This window comes from Mustela erminea, chromosome 10 (genome assembly GCF_009829155.1).
Source record: "Mustela erminea isolate mMusErm1 chromosome 10, mMusErm1.Pri, whole genome shotgun sequence".
Taxonomy (NCBI): Eukaryota; Metazoa; Chordata; class Mammalia; order Carnivora; family Mustelidae; genus Mustela; species Mustela erminea.
This window is the reverse complement of record NC_045623.1, coordinates 67,867,104-67,890,181: the sequence shown is the minus strand read 5'-3', so window position 1 is coordinate 67,890,181 and position 23,078 is coordinate 67,867,104. Positions and strand designations below refer to the sequence as shown.

The 23,078-nt window shown below is 38.2% G+C and overlaps 1 protein-coding gene across 14 annotated transcripts in view; it reads right to left on the bottom strand.

Annotated features, from left to right (window-relative positions):
- The window catches only part of TUT4 (terminal uridylyl transferase 4), a 135,309-nt gene that overhangs the window by 97,644 nt on the left and 14,587 nt on the right, over positions 1–23,078 (bottom strand). For 13 of the 14 annotated variants that reach the window (XM_032303082.1, XM_032303078.1, XM_032303079.1 and 10 more), the window contains exon 2: positions 5,034–5,882. In XM_032303082.1, the coding sequence (XP_032158973.1) occupies positions 5,034–5,790 (757 nt within the window). In that variant the 5' untranslated portion in view covers positions 5,791–5,882. Of the gene's footprint in view, positions 1–5,033; positions 5,883–6,348; positions 6,379–23,078 lie in introns of those variants that run through there. The other variant, XM_032303080.1, reaches the window with a different exon arrangement.

Genomic DNA, 23,078 nt, shown 5'->3' with positions numbered 1-23,078 from the left:
CCCAAGACCCTAAGATCACAACCTGAGCCAAAATCAAGAGTCAGAGCTTCAACCAACTGGACCACACAGGGGCACCATGAGTAGTGACTTTTAATGGGTACAGTTTCTTTTGCAGGGAATGAAAATTTTCAGGAATTAGTGATAAAATCTATACAACTTTCTGAATAAGTCCTAAAAACCACTAAACTGTATTTTTCTTTTCTTTTCTTTTCTGAGCCAAAATCAAGAGCTGGATGCTTAATGAAGCTACCCAGATGCCCCTAAACTGTATGTTCTTAAATGAGAAATTCTAGCATGTGATTACATCTCAATAAAACTATTATATAAAAAGGTAGGGGCACTTGAGTGTCTTGGTTGCTTGAATGTCTGACTCTTGATCTCAGCTCCGTCTGGATCTCAGGATCTGAGTCAAGCCCCACAATGGGGCCCACAATGGGTATGGAACATACTTAAAAAAATAATAATAATAGGGGTGCCTGGGTGGTGCACTCAGTTGGTAAACTGACTCTTGGTTTGGTCTCAGGCTGTAATCTCAAGATTGTGAAATAGAGCCCTGTGTTGGGCTCCCCACTCAGTGTGGATTCTTCTTGAAATTCTCTCTCCTTCTCTCTCCCTGTGCCCCTCCCACTTGTGTAAAGTGTGGGTTAAGCGTCTGCCTTCGGCTCAAGTCACAATCCCAGGATGTTGTCACTCTAATGTATGGGAAACTACAGAACCATTTTGAAGAGTAGTAATGTGATCTGAATAATTTTAACAGAATCATTCTGGCTGTTACATTGAAAATAAAATGAAAAGTTAAGTAAGTGAATAGAAAGAGGTAAGCTGGGTTATGGTATTCAAAAGCATGATCCTAACCAGCAACACCAATCTCACTCAGGAGCATGTGAGAAATCCATTATCTCAGGACCCACTCTAGACTTTCAAAATCAAAAATTCCTACAAAAGGAACATAAGAATCTGCATCTTAATACAATTCCCAGGTAATTCATATAAGTATTAGAATTTGGGGGGAAAAAAAAGTTTGAGAAGCTCAGACCTAGAACACTCACCCCTCAAATATTCATCATGCTCCCTTTCTTACCACTTTCCTTCAAATATTTCTGTTACCTTCTCAGTGACAATTTAAATTTGAACCACAACCATCAGACACAGTAGCATCATTCCCTACAATCTTTCCTACTTTTTCATAAGATATACTACCATCTAACTTATGACATACTTTTGTTATTTATTTTATATATATATATATATGTATATATATATGTATATATATATATATGTATATATATATACATATATATATAGTCCCTCTCCTCCTACTAGAATATTAACTCTGTAAAAGCAATGTTGTCTGTTTTGTTCATTGCTAAATTCCTAGCAACTAAATTAGTACCTGGCACATAGCACACACCCATAAAAATATTTACTGGATTAACGGCAAAAGGAAAAGCTGAAGTGTTAACTGGAAGCTAAAGTTGAGCCTAATGAAGGAAGATTAAGCCACTAACCTCAGGTGGGCCTGAGATTAGTCAAATTTCTATAAAGTCGGTTAAGTCCAAATAGACAGTGATCTATATATAAAGGTTTATTCTATTTAATTTATAAAGGGACACTCTACTGAGAAATCATTAATTTAAATATAATTTGGAATTTTCATATGAGGAAAAAAATACTAAACAATTGTGTATGAACATGACTTCAAGGCAGATATTACACATACTCAAGAGAATTCTTTAATAAAAAATGACTGCTATACTACAAATCATTGTTCTGAATTTGTTAAACCAATTCTTCCAAAAGGACCTCTACTTGGTCTACCAGCTTCTTTAAACTAGTTCAACTTGTTCTCCATATTAACAAATAACAAAACAGCATTTAATTAGAGAAATAATAAAGGATATTCATTCATTGCACTGCATGCCTACCATGTCAGGTACTACATGAAACATTCCATTAGATTACTTCACTTCACCGTCATAAAACAGACAGCAGCATCTTAACTTTTTTTTTTTTTTTTAATGAGGACTGATGGGCTGCCTGGGTGGTACAGTCAGTTAAGCACCCAACTATTGGTTTTGGCACAAGTCATGACCTCAGAGTTGTGAGATAAAGCCCCTGAGTTAGGCTCTGTGATCAGCATAGAGTCTGCTTGAGATTTTTCTCTCCCTCTCCTTCTCCTACTCTTGTGCATGCTCTCTCTTTCTTTATAATAAGTAAATCTTAAAAAAAAAAAAAATGAGGGGCGCCTGGGTGGCTCAGTGGGTTGAGCCGCTGCCTTCGGCTCGGGTCATGATCTCAGGGTCCTAGGATGGAGTCCGTCGGGCTCTTTGCTCGGCGGGGAGCCTGCTTCCTCCTCTCTCTCTCTCTGCCTGCCTCTCTGTCTACTTGTGATCTCTCTCTGTCAGATAAATAAATAAAATCTTAAAAAAAAAAAAAATGAGGTGGAGCACCTGGGTTGCTCAGTCATTAAGTGTCTGCCTTCAGTGGCTCTGGTCATGCCCCCCCACTCCCCCACCTCCCCTGCCTTGGGCTCCCTGCTGGGAAGAAAGCTTGCCTCTCCCTCTCCCACTCCCCCTGCTTGTGTTCCCTCTCTCACTGTGTCTCTGTCAAATAAGTAAATAAAATCTTTGGTGGGGGGGGGGGGACTGAAACATGTTTTAAAGTACAAGTAGTTATGGGCACCTGGGTGGCTCAGTGGGTTAAAGCCTCTGCCTTCGGCTCAGGTCATGATCTCAGGGTCCTGGGATTGAGCCCCTCATTGGGCTCTCTGCTCAGCAGGGAGCCTGCTTCCACCTCTCTCTCTCTGCCTGCCTCTCTGCCTATTATCTCTGTCAAATAAATAAAATCTTTAAAAATAAATAAAGTATAAGTAGTTTAATTGATGCGTATCTAGATGCATTATCCCTATCCATCCATTAGGGTCGCCTGGGTGGCTCAGTGGGTTAAGCCGCTGCCTTCGGCTCAGGTCATGATCTCAGCGTCCTGGGATCGAGTCCCGCATCGGGCTCTCAGCTCAGCAGGGAGCCTGCTTCCCTTCCTCTCTCTCTGCCTGCCTCTCCATCTACTTGTGATTTCTCTCTGTCAAATAAATAAATAAATAAATAAATAAACCCTATCCATCCATTATCTATGTCTATTATGTATATCAGTATATCTATTCATAAATATTATATACATTAAAAAAAAAGTATAAACAGCTTATCCAAGATTACAAATTTATTAAGTGGGGAAGATGGGATTCAAAACCTATACAATTTTACCCTATAGCCCACATTCTCAATCATATCACTGTCACTTCATTTACTTTCCCTTTTTTTTTTAAAGATTTTATTTATTTATATGACAGAGATCACAAGTAGGCAGAGAGAGAGAGGAGGAAGCAGGCTCCCTGCTGAGTAGAAAGCCCAATGCGAGGCTCAATCCCAGGACGCTGGGATCATGACCTGAGCTGAAAGCAGAGGCTTTAACCCACTGAGCCACCCAGGGGCCCCTACTTTCCCTTTTTTAAAAAAATAATGTTTGGAGGTGCCTGCATGGCTCAATTAAGCATCTTGCCTTCAAGGTCAGGTCATAATCTGGGGCGTCCTGAGCTTAAGCCCCATGTCAGGCTCCCTGATCAGAGGGGAGTCTGCTTCTCCCTCTCCTCCTGTGCACTCTTTCTCTCTCAATAAATAAATAATTTAAATCTTTGGAAAAATAGTAATAAACCTTGAATCAGATTTTTCACTAACTCCAGCAATCAAACCCTTGTAATTGATCTTATGCACCACTATTTCCCAACTTGAATCATTCACATACTATCTAGTTAAGATCTGTCTCACCTAAACACTATCAGTAGTGTTATTTTTTTGATACTACCTTTAAACTGACTTACTTTTTTTGGCCTTCTCCTAAATCGTATTTTTAAAATTATGAAGTTGGTATTTTTTCTTATACACATAAAGATATGTCTATTAAAGCTAAAAAAGTGGTCTGTTAATATACTATCAATTATTATCATCAGAAATAAACTATTTTTAAACCCTTTACCAGAGTTTCTCAAAGTGTAACAAACAATGACTTAGAAATATCTTTTTTTTGTTATTCATATATCAAGGAAAGCTTCTATTCACCCGCCACAGAAACATGAGAAAAAAATTGCCCAAAAAATCCATAAAGTTAAACATAACCAAGATTTAAGTACTCAAAAGACAGGCAACATTTATAAGCAATTAAAGCTAAGATCAAAACACTAAAGGAAAACGAATTTTACACCAAGAAGTCTTAAGTAAATTGCAAGTGTCCTTACCAATCTCTGCTTCCTGTCAAAAGAATTTACTGCACTACAGTCCAATTAAAAACATGTATAAATATATGTGATCATAGAACTACCTTGCTTAAATGTCTTCAATGGCTTCTCAAAACATTCATCATAAAGTCCAAACTGTCTATCATGTCCTAAAAGGTCCTTCGTTCTCCAATTACTGTATGTCTTTTCAGCTGGATCATTTGCTACTTTCACCCCCAATTCTGTTCCAGTCATATTTAATCTCAGTCATACTCTTATTCTCATATTTAAGTCCTGCATGTTCTCAAACCAAAGACTAAATCCCTCAATTAAATTATGCACTCTCTCAAGTTTTTTGCACTAAACTAAATTACTGTTTTATTTATGTGTATCACCCCCATCTAACTAGAAGCATCCTTGAGATTTGGTGCTATATTTTTTGTTTTTCCACTACAAACATATACTTTGCATATAAAAGGAACTCAATACATACAGGTTCGTTGAATGAATGAGCCACATATTACCAGGACCACTTAAAAAGTGTGTATGTGCGTATATACACATGTACATACAGATTACAGGAGCCACTAATTTCTATTTACACAGGCTTTTTACTTATTGTAATAAATGTAAAGTTTCTTTTTTAGCTTAAAAAGCCCTATTATTAAAGTGCTTTCTGAAAATAAAGTAAGGATAATCTAAAAAACATTAATACAGGAAAATCTCTCCAAAAATGTGACCCATGGATACTCTAATTTGTACTTACTCAAATCATCCGATACGTCTTCAATTCCTGACGCACTATCATCAGAATCACCAGTATTATCTGTACATGCTTGTTGCTTCTGAGATCCTGGTGAGTTTTCCAAAGCAGATTTTCCTCCATCCACATCAATATTCACTTTGTCCAAAGAAGTAAAAGAGCTTGGAATTTTTTTTCCAATCTGTGGTAATTCTGTACGTCGCATAGTTTCCTTCAACAGTAAACTGGACGCCTTCTCTGGTTCTGCTGGTGAACCAGGGACCTTTTCCAATTTCATCTGAGAACTGGGTACTTTTTCCATTTTCCTCTGTGAACTAAGTGCTTTTTCTGTTGCTGTCACCTGTGAGCTGGGTGTCTTTTCTGCTTTCACTGGTGAATTAGGGGACTTTGGTGATTTTTCTGCTTTCGCTTGTGAAACAGGTACCTTTTCTACTTTCACCGGTGAATTAGGTGATTTTTTTGTTTTGCAATGACTTTGATCTCGAAGGACTAATCCCAAATCTTTAGGGCTTGCTATGTTGGCAGCATTTACTTTACATGATTTAACTTCTGTTTTTTCTATACAAATATCATTTTGCTTATTTTTTTTAATAGTGTTCTTATTTGGAGAGCTGGTCCCAATTTCTTTTATGGATTTATCATTTCTAGCTTTCAAAGTTTGATTAGATATAACTTTAACTGCTTTGCTTTCTTCAGAAAGAGCCCAAGCATTCTTCTTTGGTTCATGATTTTCATTTTTAGAGGTCTTAAAGTCTTCCATTATTTGAAAACCTGCTTCCTTCCAATTGTGATACTGTAAAATGGCAGATTTCCAATAGCTGGATTGCTTCAAGTCCAAATTAGGCAAACAAACTATAGGGTTAAAAAAAAAAATGTGTTATTTAAAATGCAAAAGGCATTTTTAAAAAATTGGTGAGACTTTCAAAAACTTCCAAATTTGTCCTCAAAACTAGAGAAATTATAAAAACTTTAAAAACTCCATTAACCATAAAAGGAGTTTAAACCCAATTATTAGTAAATAACAGCGAAATGGTCATAAAGTAGGTTCTAATGTAATTATGTCAATATGACATCAAAACAGAATTTTAGATTTGTTCTACATTACTTAGTAAGAATTTCAACTAAAAGGGAAATAAAACTTGCAACTGATGTACCACAATTAATATAAAAGAAAATGGAACAAAGAAAACACACTCCAATCTAGGGGCACCTAGTTGGCTCAGCATGCAACTCTTGATCTCAGGGTCTCACATGGGGTATAGGGATTATTCAGTCAGACTGATACTCTCTTTTATTTAAAAAAAAAAGGGGGGGTCACCTGGGTGGCTCAGTCGTTAAGCGTCTGCCTTCAGCTCAGGTCATGATCCCAGGGTCCTGGGATTGAGCCCCACATTGGGCTCCCTGCTTGGCAGGAAGCCTGCTTCTCCCTCTCCCACTCCCCCTGCTTGTATTCCCTCTCTTGCTGTCTCTCTCTCTCTCTGTGAAATAAATAAAATCTTGGGGAAAAAAAAAAGACTTTATTAAAAAAAACTGATTAGGCTCTTATTTCTAAATTATTTTATAATTTTTAATTATAATTAAAATTTAAGCCAAAATAGAAACAAAATTAAGCCAAAACCATCCCATAATTTCACCATTAATATTTTTTACGACTAATGTTATTTTCTAGTAAAAAGCTCTACCACTTAGAGCTTAGCGCTAAAAAGCTTACCACTCAGAATGTTTTTGCTCCTGGTTTTGGATATTTTAATTCATTTGATTTATACACTGCTTTCAATATTCTAAGATGTTTCACATAACTGTCAAAACAGTTGCCAAATATATACCTATATCTAAACTCTTGTAGAAACTGCTGCAAATTCCTAATTTTAAAAATAAAAATGGATCCTATGGGACACCCAGGTGGCTCAGCTGGTTAAGCGTCTGCCTTTGGCTCAGATCATGATCACAGGGTCCTATATCAAGTTCCACCTCAGGCTCTCTGCCCAGGAGGAGTCTGCTTCTCCCTCCCCTGCCACTCCCCCTGCTTATACTCTCTGATTTTTTAAAAAAAAATGTTTTTTTAATTCCACCAAAATAAGTGTGGTGGGACACCTAGCTGGCTCAGTCTGTAGAGAGCATGTGACTCTTGAGCTCAGGGTCATAAGTTCAAGCCCCACATTGGGCATGGAGGCCACTTAAAAAAAAAAAAAAAGTGTGGTAATTTTATATAGCAAAATTGCTATTTCTAAGAACAGTACAAATTTTTCCCAAAAAAGTTGTAATTTCTAGAAATAAAGTCTAAGGAGGTAAGGTTCTGAGTAAGGTTCACTGCTTCCCAGTGTACTCATAGCAAAACTTGTGGAGCCAAATAAAAATGCTGGACCTATGTTCTAGTTCCTGGTTACATTTTTAGAACGCAGCAAATGAGGACTAAATGAGATTCTAACCTTATATAAGCAATTATTGTCAAGAAAACACAAAAGAATTTTTAACAAATTTCTTTAAAGAGTTGTTTGAATACTGAAAACAACAGTTTTTTTATTCAAGATTTTATTTATTTATTTGTTAGAGAGAGAATGGGCCCAAGCAGGGGGATTGGCAGGCAGAGCCGGTAGAACAGGCAGAGGGAGAAGCAGGCTCCCCAGTGAGCAAGTAGCCCAATGCAGGACTTGATTCCAGGACCTAGGAACAGGACCAGAGCCAACAAAGGCAATTGCTTAACTGAGTGCCACCCAGGCATCCCCAAAACAACAGTACTTTGCATATATTCCATTTCATTTTTATATCATTAAGACATCAGTCCACTTCCTACTTCTAGTTCATGTCTTCCTTCCTTGAATCCTTACAATGCCTACTGACTACTACAGACTTATCTTCCTTCCTTGAATCATGTCTTCCTTCCTTGAATCCTTATAATGCCTACTGGCTACTACAGACTTAGGGAGTTCTCAGGCCCTGGACCTCACCCAAAAGCCAGAGGCAGGTTCTTGACTTTGCAGTGAGAAAGAATTCAAGGACAAGTCAGAATGAAGTATAACAGAGGAAGCTTTACTGCAAAGTCCAAGTTTACACTCCAAGGAAGGAGGAATGAGGGCACACTCAGAAAGAGGATCTAAGTAGCACTAGGTAGATGTGAGGCTCTGATTTTTATGGGTGGTTATAATTTGGGCATGAAATACTCATGTGGGATTCTAGGGAACAGGCGGGGATTTCTAGGAATTCTGCATAATATTATTCAATGCTCTACATTAGCTACTATGTGCAGATAGAGTCTGATTTCAGGCTAACTGGGGGTCTTTGTGTGCATTTAAGTTGCAGTTAAGCAAAGCACTGGCAGCAGAACACTTGTGATCACAAGAAATCACAGAGCTATCAGAAGTTTGCTTAATTGCTACAAACTTTCTGTCAGGTATAACACTCTGTTCCCTGTTTTTTTGTTCCTCCTGCAAATATACAGCACTTCCCTCTTCTACCTGCCTTACTACCACAATGCTAGGTACTTAGCAGACATTCAAAATCACTAAGCAATTAAAAGAATATCCACTCCAGACAGATGGCTTCACATCTTTCTTTTCCTGATAAAATCTGAAGCGTTTAGCAGCAACTAGAATTTTCTCCCCCCACCCCCAGATTTTATTTATTTGAGAGAGAAAGCAAGCAAGCACAAGTTGGGGGTGGGGTAGAGTCAGAGGGAGAAGGAGAGGGAGAACTATGTTCCCCACTGAGCAGGGAGTCCCACTCAAGGTTCCATCCCAGGACCCTGAAATCATGACCTGAGCCAAAGGCAGAAGACAGATGCTTAACAGACTGAGCCACCCAGGGGCCTCTGGAATTGTTTCACAAGAAGTTTCTGACACTCTTCTTTAATTATCCATCACTCAGTTAACAGACTGGGCTACAAATTCTGGAGCCTGAGACTTAAAAGAGGTATGGATAAACTAGGTAAGAAAGTTTAGAAATAACTGCTGCATAATAACAGAAAAACTAATCATAGCAATAGTTACTTCTCAAGTTACCCTTCCACAAGACAGACAGGGAAACTATTCTAAGGCATGATTACAGAAAGCCATCAAAAGTTTGTCCTGCTAAAAAAAAAATTAGGAGGGTGCCTGGGTGACTCAGTGGGTTAAGCCTCTCCCTTCGGCTCAGGTCATGGTCTCAGGGTCCCGGGATCAAGCTCCGCATCGGGCTCTCTGCTCAGCAGGAGCCTGCTTCCCCTCTCTCTGCCTGCCTCTCTGCCTACTTGTGATCTTTCTCTGTCAAATAAATAAATTAAATCTTAAAAAAAAAATCTTAAAATCTTAAAAAAAAATAAATTAGGGGCACCTGCATGGCTCAGTTAAGTATCTACCTTAAGAGAGAAATCATTTCTGATTTTGTTTACCATTGTTTACCTACCACAGTGCCCAGTTTAAAGTAGGCACTCAATGAACCTATTAAATGGATTAATGAACATTTAAATTATGTTAATTGTAATTTAATTAAATTAATTTAATTAATTATTTGTTTGCTTTAAAAACAAATCCAAGGGCGCCTGGGTGGCTCAGTGGGTTAAGCCGCTGCCTTCGGCTCAGGTCATGATCTCAGGGTCCTGGGATCGAGTCCCACATCAGGCTCTCTGCTCGGCAGGGAGCCTGCTTCCTCCTCTCTCTCTCTGCCTACTTGTGATCTCTCTCTCTGTCGAATAAATAAATAAAATCTTAAAAAAAAAAAAAGACAAATCCAAAACATTTAATTGCGTCATGGCTTATATTATTCACAATGTAAGTAGAAAAATATCTCTCTCTTCCAGGTAGCCTTTCCTAATCTATCCTGGAGGCTCCTACCCCCTAAGCTGGGCTCAGAGAAATATGCCTCTTTCTATGAACTTTAGTCTTACCCTTCTCATAGCATTCAATACTTAATACTTTTTTTATAAGGTTTTAATTATTTGTTTATTTATTTTAGAGAGAGAATGTGCAGATGGAGAAGCACAAGCAGACCCAGTGCTGAGTGAGGAGCCCCATATGGGGCTTGATCTCATGACCCTGAGATGATGACCTGGGCTGAAATTAGGAGTCAGATGCTTAACCAACTTAGCCACCCAGGCACCCAGTACTTAATACTTTTTATGTGTTTATTTCCTATTTGTACTATAGGAACTTTTTTTTTCCCAATTTACTTTTCATAAAACAAATACATATACAGAGTTCAAAAAGTCAACAGTACTGTAAGGCAAAACAGTATTTGTCTACCAACTACCTACCTTCCTCCTCAGAAGCAACTGCTTTCAACTCTTTTAGCAGTTTCTTCTGAAGTTTATCTCCGTACTTCTAAATTACATGCTTAAACGGATACTGATTTTAATGTTTTCACTTTAGATAGTATCTACAGACTTCCTACTATGAAAGAATTTAGCTGTCTCAAACATTCCCCCTAGAGACAAACAGAATTATACACACACATATGTTCCTATCCCACCCACATCCCCTGAAGATGATTTTAATAAGATATAACAGTATTATTCATGGCTGAGCCAAATATTATACTATAAAACTTTCTTTATGCCCCTGAAAATTTATTTTTTCCTTTTCCCACGCACATAGCTAGACTGTATTTTCCAACCTTCCTTACAGTTAGGTGTGTCCTTAAGATCAAGTTGTTACCTCCTCCATGCTCTCCTCCTATCGCTGGGTAAAATTCTCAAAATCATCCATCTTCAGTCATATAGCCAACAATTATGTTCTAATCCAGACCCACGGAGTCTCGAATTTCCGTAAGAACTAGAATCAATTAGTTCCAAAATGCAGATTCTGATTCCAATTTGGAGGACTGACATTCTGCATATCTAATAAGCCCAAGTAAAGCCAATGTTGCTAACCTTTGGCCATACTTTTGGCTGGACAACATCATCAGTGGAACTTGGGCCCCTGAGCGACAACACGGAACTACTCATCTGGAGGAGGTGATCACTCATCTAGCATTTGTTATATGAGAAAAAAATAAAACTATTTTTTAAGGCACTGTATTAATGGATTTCTTTGTCATGGTAGCCCAGCCATTTTGACTTAACTAATATACATACTTATAATCATATTTCTCTTTGGTATACTTTACAGTTTTATCTGGAATTAACCATTGCTCATTTTTCTTAAGTTTTTTTTACATACCTATCAATAATTCATTGACAGAACCATAAATCTCCTGTCAATATGATCAAACACACATCACGGAAGCTATATATATATATATATATATATATATATATATATATTTTTTTTTTTTTTTTTTTTTTTAAGATTTTACTTATTCATTTGTCAGACAGAGATCACAAGTAGGCAGAGAGGCAGGCAGAGAGAAAGGAAGGGAAGTAGGCTCCCTGCTGAGCAGAGAGCCCGATGCGGAGCTCAATCCCAGGACCCTAGGATCATGCCCTGAGCCGAAGGCAGAGGCTTAACCCACTGAGCCACCAAGGTGCCCCTTAAAGATTTTATTTATTTATTTGACAGAGAGAGACCACAAGTAGGCAGAGAGGCAGGCAGAGAGAGAGGAGGAAGCAGACTCCCTGCAGAGCAGAGAGCCCGATGTGGGGCTCGATCTCAGGACCCCGGGACCATGACTTGAGCTGAAGGCAGAGGCTTTAACCCACTAAGTCACCCAGGCACCCCTATATGTTTATTTTTACTGCCGTTTTCTCCCTGAACATCCCTTGTCTAGCACTTGCTGGTTATTACTAGTCTTTTACCACAGCTGTCAGCCTGCAACTTCCTTTCACTATTATCCTACCAATTCTCATCCACCCTCAAGCTGACTTCTATATTCTTCTTCCACAGTTTACTCCCTCTTTTTTTGGTGGAGCACACCCTCCAGTAGATAAGAAAGGAAATATGAAAGGCAGTGAAAAAAAAAATTATGCCCAATTTCTGCATTTCATTCTACATAGACAGGCATCCATTATCATAACACTCTGGACTTCTCTCCACTTCCCCCATCCATTCTTTTCCGCAGGACATGAAGTAACATCTTTCATACATGAAGTAACATCTTTCATCCATGAGTTTGTGAAAATGATTAGGTAAAGCATAGTATCTCTCTCTCATTCCTCTTCACTAGCTGTTCACAGAGAAGAGAAGTCCACTTTCTCATTCATACTCTAACATTTACACGTGTAAGCCCCACATGGAGCCTGAAGTTGTGCCTGTGTATGAGTAAGTCTAATTCTGGCACTGAGTATTAGCAAACAACTTGAAAATAAAAAATCCATTCCCCAAGGTGAATTTTATCCATAATTAAATAATCTGGGGGTGCCTGGGTGGCTCAATGGTTTAAGCATCTACCTTCAGCTAGAGTCATGATCCCAGAGTTCTGGGATCAAGCACCACATCAGGCTCCCTGATCAGCAGGGAGTCTGTTTCTCCCTCTCCCTCTTCTCCAGCTTATGCTCTCTCTCAAATAAATATAAAATCTTTAAAGCAAAAACAATAATCTGATCTCCATATGCTTGTTTTGTCTTTCCCAGTTTGTTCAGGATTCAGGAAGGGAAACAGTGCTAATTATTGGGTCCCTTATGTCCCAATAGGAAGTAAATTTTATAAGACTTTGTATGTCTTAAACATCTTTTTTTCTTCTTATTTTAATTAGGTTTAAACTTCTAGGTTAGAAATCATACACTCAAAATGCAACAAGTACTGTTTCAACGATTTCTAGTTTGTAGTGTTAGTACTGAGAAAATCATCCCGTTCTTATTTTCCATCTTTTTTACTGAATTGCTTTCTTCCTTATGGGAATTTTTAGGATATTCTCTTTGTCTCAGCGTTTTGTTTTGTTTTGTTTTAGCATTCTGTAATTTCTTTTTCTTTTTTAAAGATTCATTTATTTATTTGAGAGAGACAACACATGTGAGCAGAGGAGAACAGAGAGAGGAGAGAATCTCAAGCATACTCCCCACTGACCACAGAGCCAGATGCAGGGCTTGATCTCACAACCCTAAGATCATGAGCTGAGCTGAAACCAAGAGTCATACACTTAACCAACTGAACCACGCTTCCCTCAGTGTTCTGTAATTTCTAAGTGATAAGCCCTGGAGCAGATATTTCTTCATTTTTCTTGGTATTCAGTTGGCTCTTTTAATCTCTACCTCAAGTCCCCCCACTCCTGAAAATTTTTTCTTGTATTATGTCTTCTATCATTTCCTCCCTTTCATTTTCTCTTTTTCTTTAGTTCCTATTCATTGGACCTTATGCCTCCTACATTGATTCTCCAGTTATCTTACCTCTTTTATCAATTTTCCACCTTTATTTTCTTTCCTGAGTGATTTCCTCACCTTTATCTTCCAACTCTTCTACATTTGGAGGAGAGAAGCAGAGGAGGTATACCATATTTTCATTTCTAAAAACACTTTAACTCTCTGATTATTACTTCCTACAGCATGCTTGTTCTTGTCTCATGACTATCATCTCTTATATCTGAACACTAATAGTTTTGCTTAAAATTTTTTTCTGCTTCTTGTAGTTTCCTGAGTTTCTTATTTGTTTTCTTCTCTATCAAGGACACTAACATACACATAGGGAAGAGTAAAAGAGAAAAATGGAGACAGAAAAATATTTGAAGAAATAATAGCCGAAAACTTGCCTAATCAGATGAAAGATACAATTATACACATCCAAAAAGTTCAATGAACTCCAAGCAGAATAAACTTAAAGAAATCCACACCAAGGTTTTTATCAACTTATCATTCAACTTTGAAAACCAAAGAGAGAATTTTGAAATCAGCAAGACAGAAGCAACTTCTCATATACAAAGTATTCACAGTAAGATTTAACAGATGATTTCCCATCAGAAACATGCAAATCAATCAAGGGTCCCCAGGCAGTTCAGGCAGTTGAATCCTTGACTTTTGATTTTGGCCCAGGTCATAATCTCAGGGTTATGAGATTGAGCCTGGCATAGGCTCCATACTGGACATGGAGCCTGCTTAAGATTCTCTTCCCCTCCCTTTGCCCTTCTCAGTCCCTGGCAAAAGGAAAAAAAAAAAAGGTACAAGGATGGAAAAAGGTATTCCATGCAAATAGTACTACAAAGAGAGCTGGGTGGTCATATGATTGTTAGACAAAATACATTTTAAGACTAAAGAGAACATTATATATTGATAAGAAGTTCAATCCAGGGATGCCTGGGTGGCTTAGTTAGTTAAGCATCTGCCTTAGGCTCAGGTCATGATTTCAGGGTCCTGGGATCAAGCCCCACATTGGGCTCTCTGCTCAGTGGGGAGCCTATTTCTCCATCTGCCTCTGCTTCTCCCCCCTCTCAAATAAATAAATAAAAACTTAAAAAATAATAATAATAGGGAACTTAAATATCCTACTTTCAATAATAGAGAAACCAGACAGAAAATCAGTAAGAAAATAGAAGGTTTCAACAATCTTAAACCAATTAGACCTAACATACTCAGAAGCCTCTACCCAGCATCAACAGGACACATTCTTCTCTACTGCACATGGAACATTCTCCAGAACAGACCATTCTGTTTAGTCTTAGATTTAGTCTAAAAAGACTAAAATCATACAAAGTATCTTTTCTTACCACAAGAGAATGAAATTAGATATCAAATCAATACAAAAACTGGAAATTTCACAAATATGGAAAACTTAAACAATGCACTCAAATCAACCAATGGGTCAAAGAAGAAATCACAAGGGAAATTAGAAAATACCTTGAGACAAATGAAAACAATGTACATTTTATCACATTTTCTAAAAATGGATATAAGAGGGATATTTCACATATTTTTTAAAAATAAGGATTATAGGGTGCCTGGGTAGCTAAGTCAGTTAAGCATCTGCCTCAGGCTTAGGTCATGATCCCACGGTCCTGAGATCAACCCCCACATCAGACCCCTGCTCAGCATGGAGTCTGCTCTTCCCTCTCTTTCTGCCCCTTCGCCTGCTCATGCTCTCTCTTTCTCTCAAATAAATAAAATCATTTAAAAATTTTTTAAATTAAAAAATAAGGATTATAAAAGAATATAATAAACAACTGTTTACCAACAAATTGAATAACCTAGATAGAATGGTCAAATTGTACATACAAGCTATCAAAACAGAGTCAAGAACAAATAAAAAATCCAAATACACTTACAACAAAGAAGTAGATTAAATCAGTAATCAAAAACCTACCACCAACAACAAAAAGCCCAGAAACCAAAAGACTATACTGGTGAAGTCTACTAAATATGTAAAGAATTAACACCAATCCTTCTCAAACTCTTCCCAAAAAAAATAAAAATGGAGGGCACTTCCTAACTCATTCTCTGAGGCCAGCATTACCCTAATATATGAACATATATTCAAACAATCATCAACAAAATACCAGCAAACCAAGTAATGAAAGATAGTTGGAAGAAGGCAGGCAGGAACAAGGGAACTCCACCCTAACAGGACACCACCTTTAAATATCACCCTAAAAGGAGCCTCTACCCTTACCCACCTAATAGTTATATGATAAAAACCTGATAGGGTAACAGATGCACGGAAGGTTAATCAGATTAAAAGAGCCCGCCAACAAGCCCATAAAGACCACTAGACTTGGAAACTGGTGGCAACCCTCCGGGGTCCCCTCCTCTTCAGGAGCTTTGTACTATTACTCAATAATGTTTGCTTTGCTGCCCACCACTCTTTGTCTGGTCTACCTCTTCATTCTTCAAAGCAGCATGACCAAGAACCATGGGCACTAAAGGAAAAGAAATTCAGTAACATGAGCGGCATATTAAGAGTTATATAGCACAACCAAGTGAGATTTATCTCTAGAATGCAAGAGTGGTTCAACAAACAAAAATCAATGTAACATACCATATTAACAGACTGAAGGAAAAGGAAAACATAATCAGCTTGAATGATGCAACAAAAAGCATCTGAAAAAAATCCACCAGCCTTTCTTGGGGGAAAAAAAATTTTTTTTCAATAAACTTGTAATAGCAAGGAACTTCCTCATCATGATAAAAGCCATCATACAAAACAAAGACACAGCTAACATCACACACAATAGTTAAAGACTGAAACTGTTCCTCTACAATCAGGAATAAGACAAGGATGTCTACTTTTTCCACTTCTATTTGACATAGACCTATTGGAAGTTACAGCTACAGCAATTAGGCAAGTAAAAGAAAAAAAAAGGCAACCAAATGGGAATGGAAGAAATAAAATTATCTTTTGCAGATGACATGATCTTATATGTAAGAAAACCCTTAAAAGTACACATGCGCACACACACACACACACAACACACACAAATGCACCAAAACAGTAGTAAAAAACAAAGTTAGCAAATTGCAGAATACAGAATCAACACAATGATCTACAAAATTAACACGTCTATGAAGTTAAGAAAATAATTCCATTTACTTTAGCATCAAAAAGAATAATTAAGAATACACTGAACTAAAACAAAAAAAAAAAAGAATACACTGAACTAAGGAAGCAAAAAAAATTCCACACCAAACTACAAAACAATACTGAAAAAGATTAGACTTAAACAAATGGTACAGTATCTCAAGTTCAAGGATTCCTTCCGATCTATTTTCCCTGTCTACTTCTTCCTTGCATTCTACACTGTGAGGCTAGAAATCAGGAAGTGTTTAAGTTCCTGTGACTTAGAGCCCCAAGGAGTGGAAAACTGAAAGACACATCTCTTACAATGTTCCACCTTCACTTAAAAAGATTAAGCACTCCATTCCTTGCTTATTGTTATTAAGCTCAAAAATCCCAAGAATGGATTAGGCTTTTTTCCCCAGAATTGCTAAAAGCTGGAGACTGGGCAGAATTCATGATGTGCAGCCCACTACGTACTTACCCATTCATTTCCTTTACTTATCACCAATAACTTATATTATTAACAATATTGTTAAAATGCCAATACTATGCAAAGTGATCTACAGATTTAGTGCAATCATTACCAAAATCCCAATGGCATTTTTTGCAGAAATAGAAAAACTCATCCTAAAATTCATATGGAATATGGAATTTCAAGAAACTCTGAAGAGCCAAAACAACCTAGGAAAGGAAGAAAAAAAGTTGGAGGACTCATACTTCCTGATTTCAAAACTTACTACAACACTACAGTAATCAAACAGTACCATACTGGCATAGAAAAGAAATAGATTAGTAGAATACAACAGAGTCCCTCACTTATGGGGTCAACTGATCTGACAATGATGCTAAGAGTATTCAACAGGGAAAGGACAGTTTTTTCAACAAATGTGCTAGTAAAAAACATATCTACATTCAAAGAAATGAAGTTACAAATATTTTCTCAAAATAGATCACATCAGACTTATTATAACTTAAAATAACTATAAGACTTATAATTATAATTAGTATATTGTATAATTTATTAAAGCACTAAGTGAGGGTGCCTGGATGGCTCAGTCAGTTAAGTGTCTGCCTTTAGTTCAGGTCATGATCTCAGGGTCCTGGGATCCAGCATCAGGCTCCCTGCTCAGCAGGAAATCCAGTTCTAACTCTCCCTTTGCTCCACTCCCCTGCTTGTGCCCTCCCTCTCTTCTCTTTCTCTCTCTAATAAATAAATAAAATCTTTTTTTAAAAAGGCACTAATTGTAAATCAAAAGACTGGGCAAAAAACTCAAATGACCATCAATACCACACTGATAGGGAAAACTAGCATAGAACATAAAATATATTACTACACAATATAAAACAGAATGAGGAAGTCTCGATTCTGCTGTGCAGTGATAGCGAGGACCTACTTACTGTAAAATAAAAAAAATAATACACATAGGAATATGTAGTAAGTAATTCTGCATAAGAAAGAAGAAAATGGCCACTTGACTGGCTCAGTCAGTCAAGTCTGTGCCTCTTGATCTCAGGGTACTGGGCTTGAGCCCCACAATGAGTATAGAGATTACTTAGAAATAAAATGTTAAAAAAAAAGAAGAAGAAAACATATATATATATACAAACACACTTAAATGTTCAGAAATAAACAATGAGGGCACCTGGGTGGCACAGTCGGTTAAATGTCCCACTCTTGGTTTTCACTGAGGTTATGCTCTCATGATCCTGAGATAGAACCCTTTCCCTCATTGCCCCTGTGCTCAGCAAGAAGCCTACTTAAGACTCTCTCTCCCTTTCCTCTAACCCTCCATCCCCCACACTCTCTCTCTCAAATATTTAAAAAGAAAAGAAATAGGGGCACCTGGTGGCTCAGTCGGTTAAGCATCTGCCTTTAGCTCAGATCGTGATCCCAGTGTACTAGGATCAAGCCCCAAGTCAGGTTCCCCATTCAGCAGGGGGTCTGCTTCTCCCTCTCCCCTTCCCCTGCTCCAACTCTCTCTCATCCACACACTCTCTCTCAAATAAACCTTTCAAAAGAAAAAAAAGAAAGAAAGAAAGAAAGAAAAGAAAAAAAAAATAAACAGTAGAAAACATAAAAACAAACAAAAGGGGCACCTCGGTGGCTCAGTTAGTTAAGTGCCCAACTCCTGGTTCTGAATGGGGTCATGGGATTTGGCCCACACGAGGCTCCGTCCCTCTCCCTCTGGCTCTGTCCCTCCCCCTCCTCAAGCTCTCTCTCATGCAATCTTTCTCACTCTCACTCTAAAACAGACAGACAAATAAATAAATCTTTTTAAAAAGTTCACTTTTTCTCACTCTCACTCTAAAATTAAATAAATAAATAAATAAATAAATAAATCTTTTTTTTTTTAAAGGTTCCAAAGATGTAAATTTTTAAATTACATTAAAAACTACACCTTGTATTTTTTTTTTTAAAGTAATCTCTACTCCCAGTGTGGGGCTGAAACTCACAACCACCAGATCAAGAGTCACATGCTCTACCAACTGAGCCAGCCAGGCACCCTACCTTATATTTTAACTTACAAACACACACACACAGACACACACATACTATAAAAACTGGTAAGTCTTCACAACCTTAGATCTGGCATCAGCTTCATAAGTATAATATTAAAAATAGACAAGAGGGGCACCCCTCTCTTAAAAAGATAAAATCTTTTAAATAAAATAAAATAAAAATAAAATAAAAAGGTGGCTCAGTCAGTTAGGTACAGCTCCGGTCATGATCTCAAGAGTTGTGAGACTGAACCTTGGGTTGGGCTCAGCAGGGAGACTGCTTGAGATGCTCTCCCTCCTCCCCTATCCACCCACGTGTGAACTCTCTCTAAAATAAATAGATAGGGGCACCTGGGTGGCTCAGTGGGCTAAGCCTCTACCTTTGGCTCAAGTCATGATCCCAGGGTCCTGGGATCGAGCCACACGTCAGGCTCTCTGCTCAGTGGGGAGTCTGCTTCCTCCTCTCCCTCTGCCTGCCTCTCTGCCTACTTGTGATCTCTGTCAAATAAATAAATAAAATCTTTAAATAAATAAATAAATAAAATAGATAAATCTTTAAAAAAAACTAAAAAGTTTCTGCATAGCCAAATAAAAATGCTATCTACAAAATAGGAGAAAATAGATGCAAATCACATATCTGACAAGGGGTTAATACCCAAAATATACGAAGAACTCATAGAACTCAAGAGGTTAACAGAACACAAACAATCAGATTTTAAAATGGGCAGAGGATGTAAACAGACATTTTCCAAAGAAGACATACAAACCACCAACAGGACATGAAAAGATGTTCAACAACACTAAACATCAGAAAAATGTAAATCCAAACTACGATGAGATATCAACTCACACCTGTCAGAATAGCTATTATCAAAAAAACATAACAAGTACCAGCAAGGATGTAGAGAAAAAAAAATCCCTGTGCACTAATGGTGGTAATGTTAAACTGGTACAGCCATAGTGTAAAACAGTGTAGCCATACTCAAAAACTTAAAAAGAACTACGAAATAATCCAGCGATTCTCATTCTGGGCATTTAGTCAAAGGAAACAACAAGATATGGGGGCGCCTGGGTGGCTCAGTGGGTTAAAGCCTCTGACTGCGGCTCAGGTCACGATTAGGATCAAGCCCCCCATCAGGCCCTCTGCTCGGCAGGGAGCCTGCTTCCCCTTCTCTCTCTCTGCCTGCCTCTCTGCCTACTTGTAGTCTCTGTCAAATAAATAAATAAAATCTTTAAAAAAAAGAAAAGATAACTCAAAAAGATATCTGCACCCCCATGTTAACTGTAGTGTCATTTACAACAGCCAAGATATGGAAGCAACCTGTGTCCATGCAAGGATAAAAAAAATGTGATGTGTATATACAATGCAATATTATTCAGCCATAAAAAAAAAAAGCAGAAAACCTTACCATTTATGACAACTTGCATGGACCCTGAGGGTATTATGCTAAGGGAGACAGACAGATAGAGAAAAATACTGTATGATCTCACTTATATGTAAACCCTAAAACAAACAAAATGAACTCATAGATATATAGAACAGATTGGTAGTGCCAGAGGCTGGGGCTGGGAAGAAGGAAGTGGGCAAAATAGGTCAAAGTGGTCAAAAGGTACAAGATTACAATTATTTAAAAAAATGAGTTCTGGGGATATAATGTACAGCATTGTGACTACAGCTAATAATACTGTATTGTACATTTGAAAGTTGCTGAGAGAGTAAATCTTGAAAGTTCTCATCACAAGAAAAAATAATTTGTACCTATGTGGTGATGGATGTCAACTAGACTTATTGTGGTAATCATTTCACAATATATACAAATATCAAATCATTGTGTTGTACACCTGAAACTAATATGCTATATGTTAATTACATCTCAACAAAAAAATCAAAACATCTGTTCAGCAAGGACACTACACAAAAAGTGAAAAAATAACCAACAAAATGGGAGAAAAAAATCTGTACATCATATATTTGATAAGGGTCTATCCAGAATATAGAGATTCCTACAACTTATCAACAAAAAGAAAAACCCACTTAACAAATGGGCAAGAGACATGAATAGACATTACTCCAAAGATAAATAAATGGTCAATAAGTACATGAAAAGATGCTCAACATCATTAGTCACCAGGAAAATGTAAATCAAAACTATAATAAAACACCACTTCATACGCACTAGGATTATCAAAAAAGCAGAAAATGCCAAATGTTGGTATGGATATGGACAGTATGAAATCCTTATGCAAGACACCTGGGTGGCTCAGTCAGGGCTCAGGTCCTCATCGCAAGGTCCTGGCATCAAGTCCCACATCCAGCTCCCTACTCAACAGGAAGCCTGCTTCTCTCTCTCCCTCTGCCTCTTCCTCTGCTCCTGCTCTCTCTCTCTCTATCTTGCTTTCTCTCAACTAAATAAAAATAAAATCTTTGAGGGGCACCTGGGTGGCTCAGTGGGTTGGGCCTCTGCCTCTGGCTCGGGTCATGATCTCAGGCTCCTGGGATCGAGCCCCACATCAGGCTCTATGCTCAGCAGGGAGCCCGCTTCCCCCGTCTCCGCCTGCCTCTCAGCCTACTTGTGATCTCTTTCTCATTGAAAAAAAAAAAAAGTGCTGTCATCAATTTGAAATTTTTAATCTTATCTATGAATTTGTGTTTTGTAATGTTTTTCTTTTTAAGATTCTATTTATTTGTTTGAGAAAAAGAATGCACACAAGCACAAGTTGCAGGGAGGAATAGAGGGAGAGGAGAAACAGACTCCCCACCTAGCAGGGAGCTCACACAGGGCTCCATCTCAGGACCCTGAGATCACAATTCTAGCTGAAGGCAGATGCCTAACTGACTGAGGCACCCAGGTGGCCCTGCGTTTTGTAGTCTGATGGGAGCAGAGGAAATACATGGAAAATGCATGTCTGACATTCCTTTCCACCTCGTTTTTATTCAGCTTTGATGCCCCATGAGCACAGAATTCCAGTGGAGCCACTATATGTAGTTCAGCAGGACTCAAAGTGAGTATAAGATAAGCATGTTGTCTACAACCAAGCAAACCAAGAAGCCACATTTTTTACCTTAACTATACCTTGCTTCAAACACAGAAGAAAGGCAATGGTATTCTAAGAAATGTGACCCCCCCCCCAAAAAAACCCAAAAAACCAAAACAAACCCTATTATATCTTTTCTTTTTCATGTTACTTCCCTGTATTAACTAACCCTGTATGCTAAAACTGATGACACAGAAGGAAAGGGCAAGACAGAACAAGCCACAGTTCCTTTTCCTTTCAGTACTGCCAAAGTAAAAGGCAGAACATGTTGGGTGCCTGGCTGGCTCAATTGGAAGAGTATGGGATTCTTGATCTCAGACTCATGAGTTCAAGCCCCACAACACTGAGTGTAGAAATTACTTAAATAAAACTTAAAAAAAGAAGGTAGAGGGTGCTGGTGGAATGTGTAAGTATAAGAAGTGAAATGGGGGGCACCTGGGTAGCTCAGACAGTTAAGCATCTGATGCCTTTGGCTCAGGTCATGATCCCGGGGTCCTGGGATTGAGCCCTGCATCAGGCTCCCTGCTTCTCCCTCTCCTCCCCACTCCTGCTCTTTCTCATACCTCTTCCTCTCTCAAAGAGATGAATAAAATCTTAAAAAGTAATAATAAAAGTAAAATAAGGGTGCCCGAGTGGCTCAGTTGGTTAAGTGTCTGCCTTCAGCTTAGTCCAAGCCCACATCAGGCATCCTGCTGAGTGAGAAGCCTGGTTCTCCCTCTCCCTCTCCCTATCACTCCCCCTGCTTGTATGTCCTCTGTCAAATAAATAAAATCTTTAAAAAAAAAAAAAAAAAAAAGAGCGAAATAAAAATAGCTCAGTAAGTACTGTGCAGTGTTTTTCCCTGGTAAAAAGTAAAATTAAATATATAAGTATACAGTGTACAAGTACAAGCTATGAAATACCAGCAATTCCACGTAAGAGTTAAACACTCTTATATATCCACTTAGAGGTGACACTGAACAATATAAGGATGAACAGTAAAATTTATACTGAACTTAAAATTTTTAATTGTACTAGGGGTACCTGGGTGGCTCAGTCATTTAAGTGTCTGATTTGGGCTCAGGGCTCAGGTCATAATACCAGGATCCTCTGATGAAGGGCTGCATAGGGCTCCCTGCTCGGCCGGGAGACTGTTTGTCCCTCTCCCTCTCCCTGCGTGCACTCCCATGCATACAAGCTCTTTTTG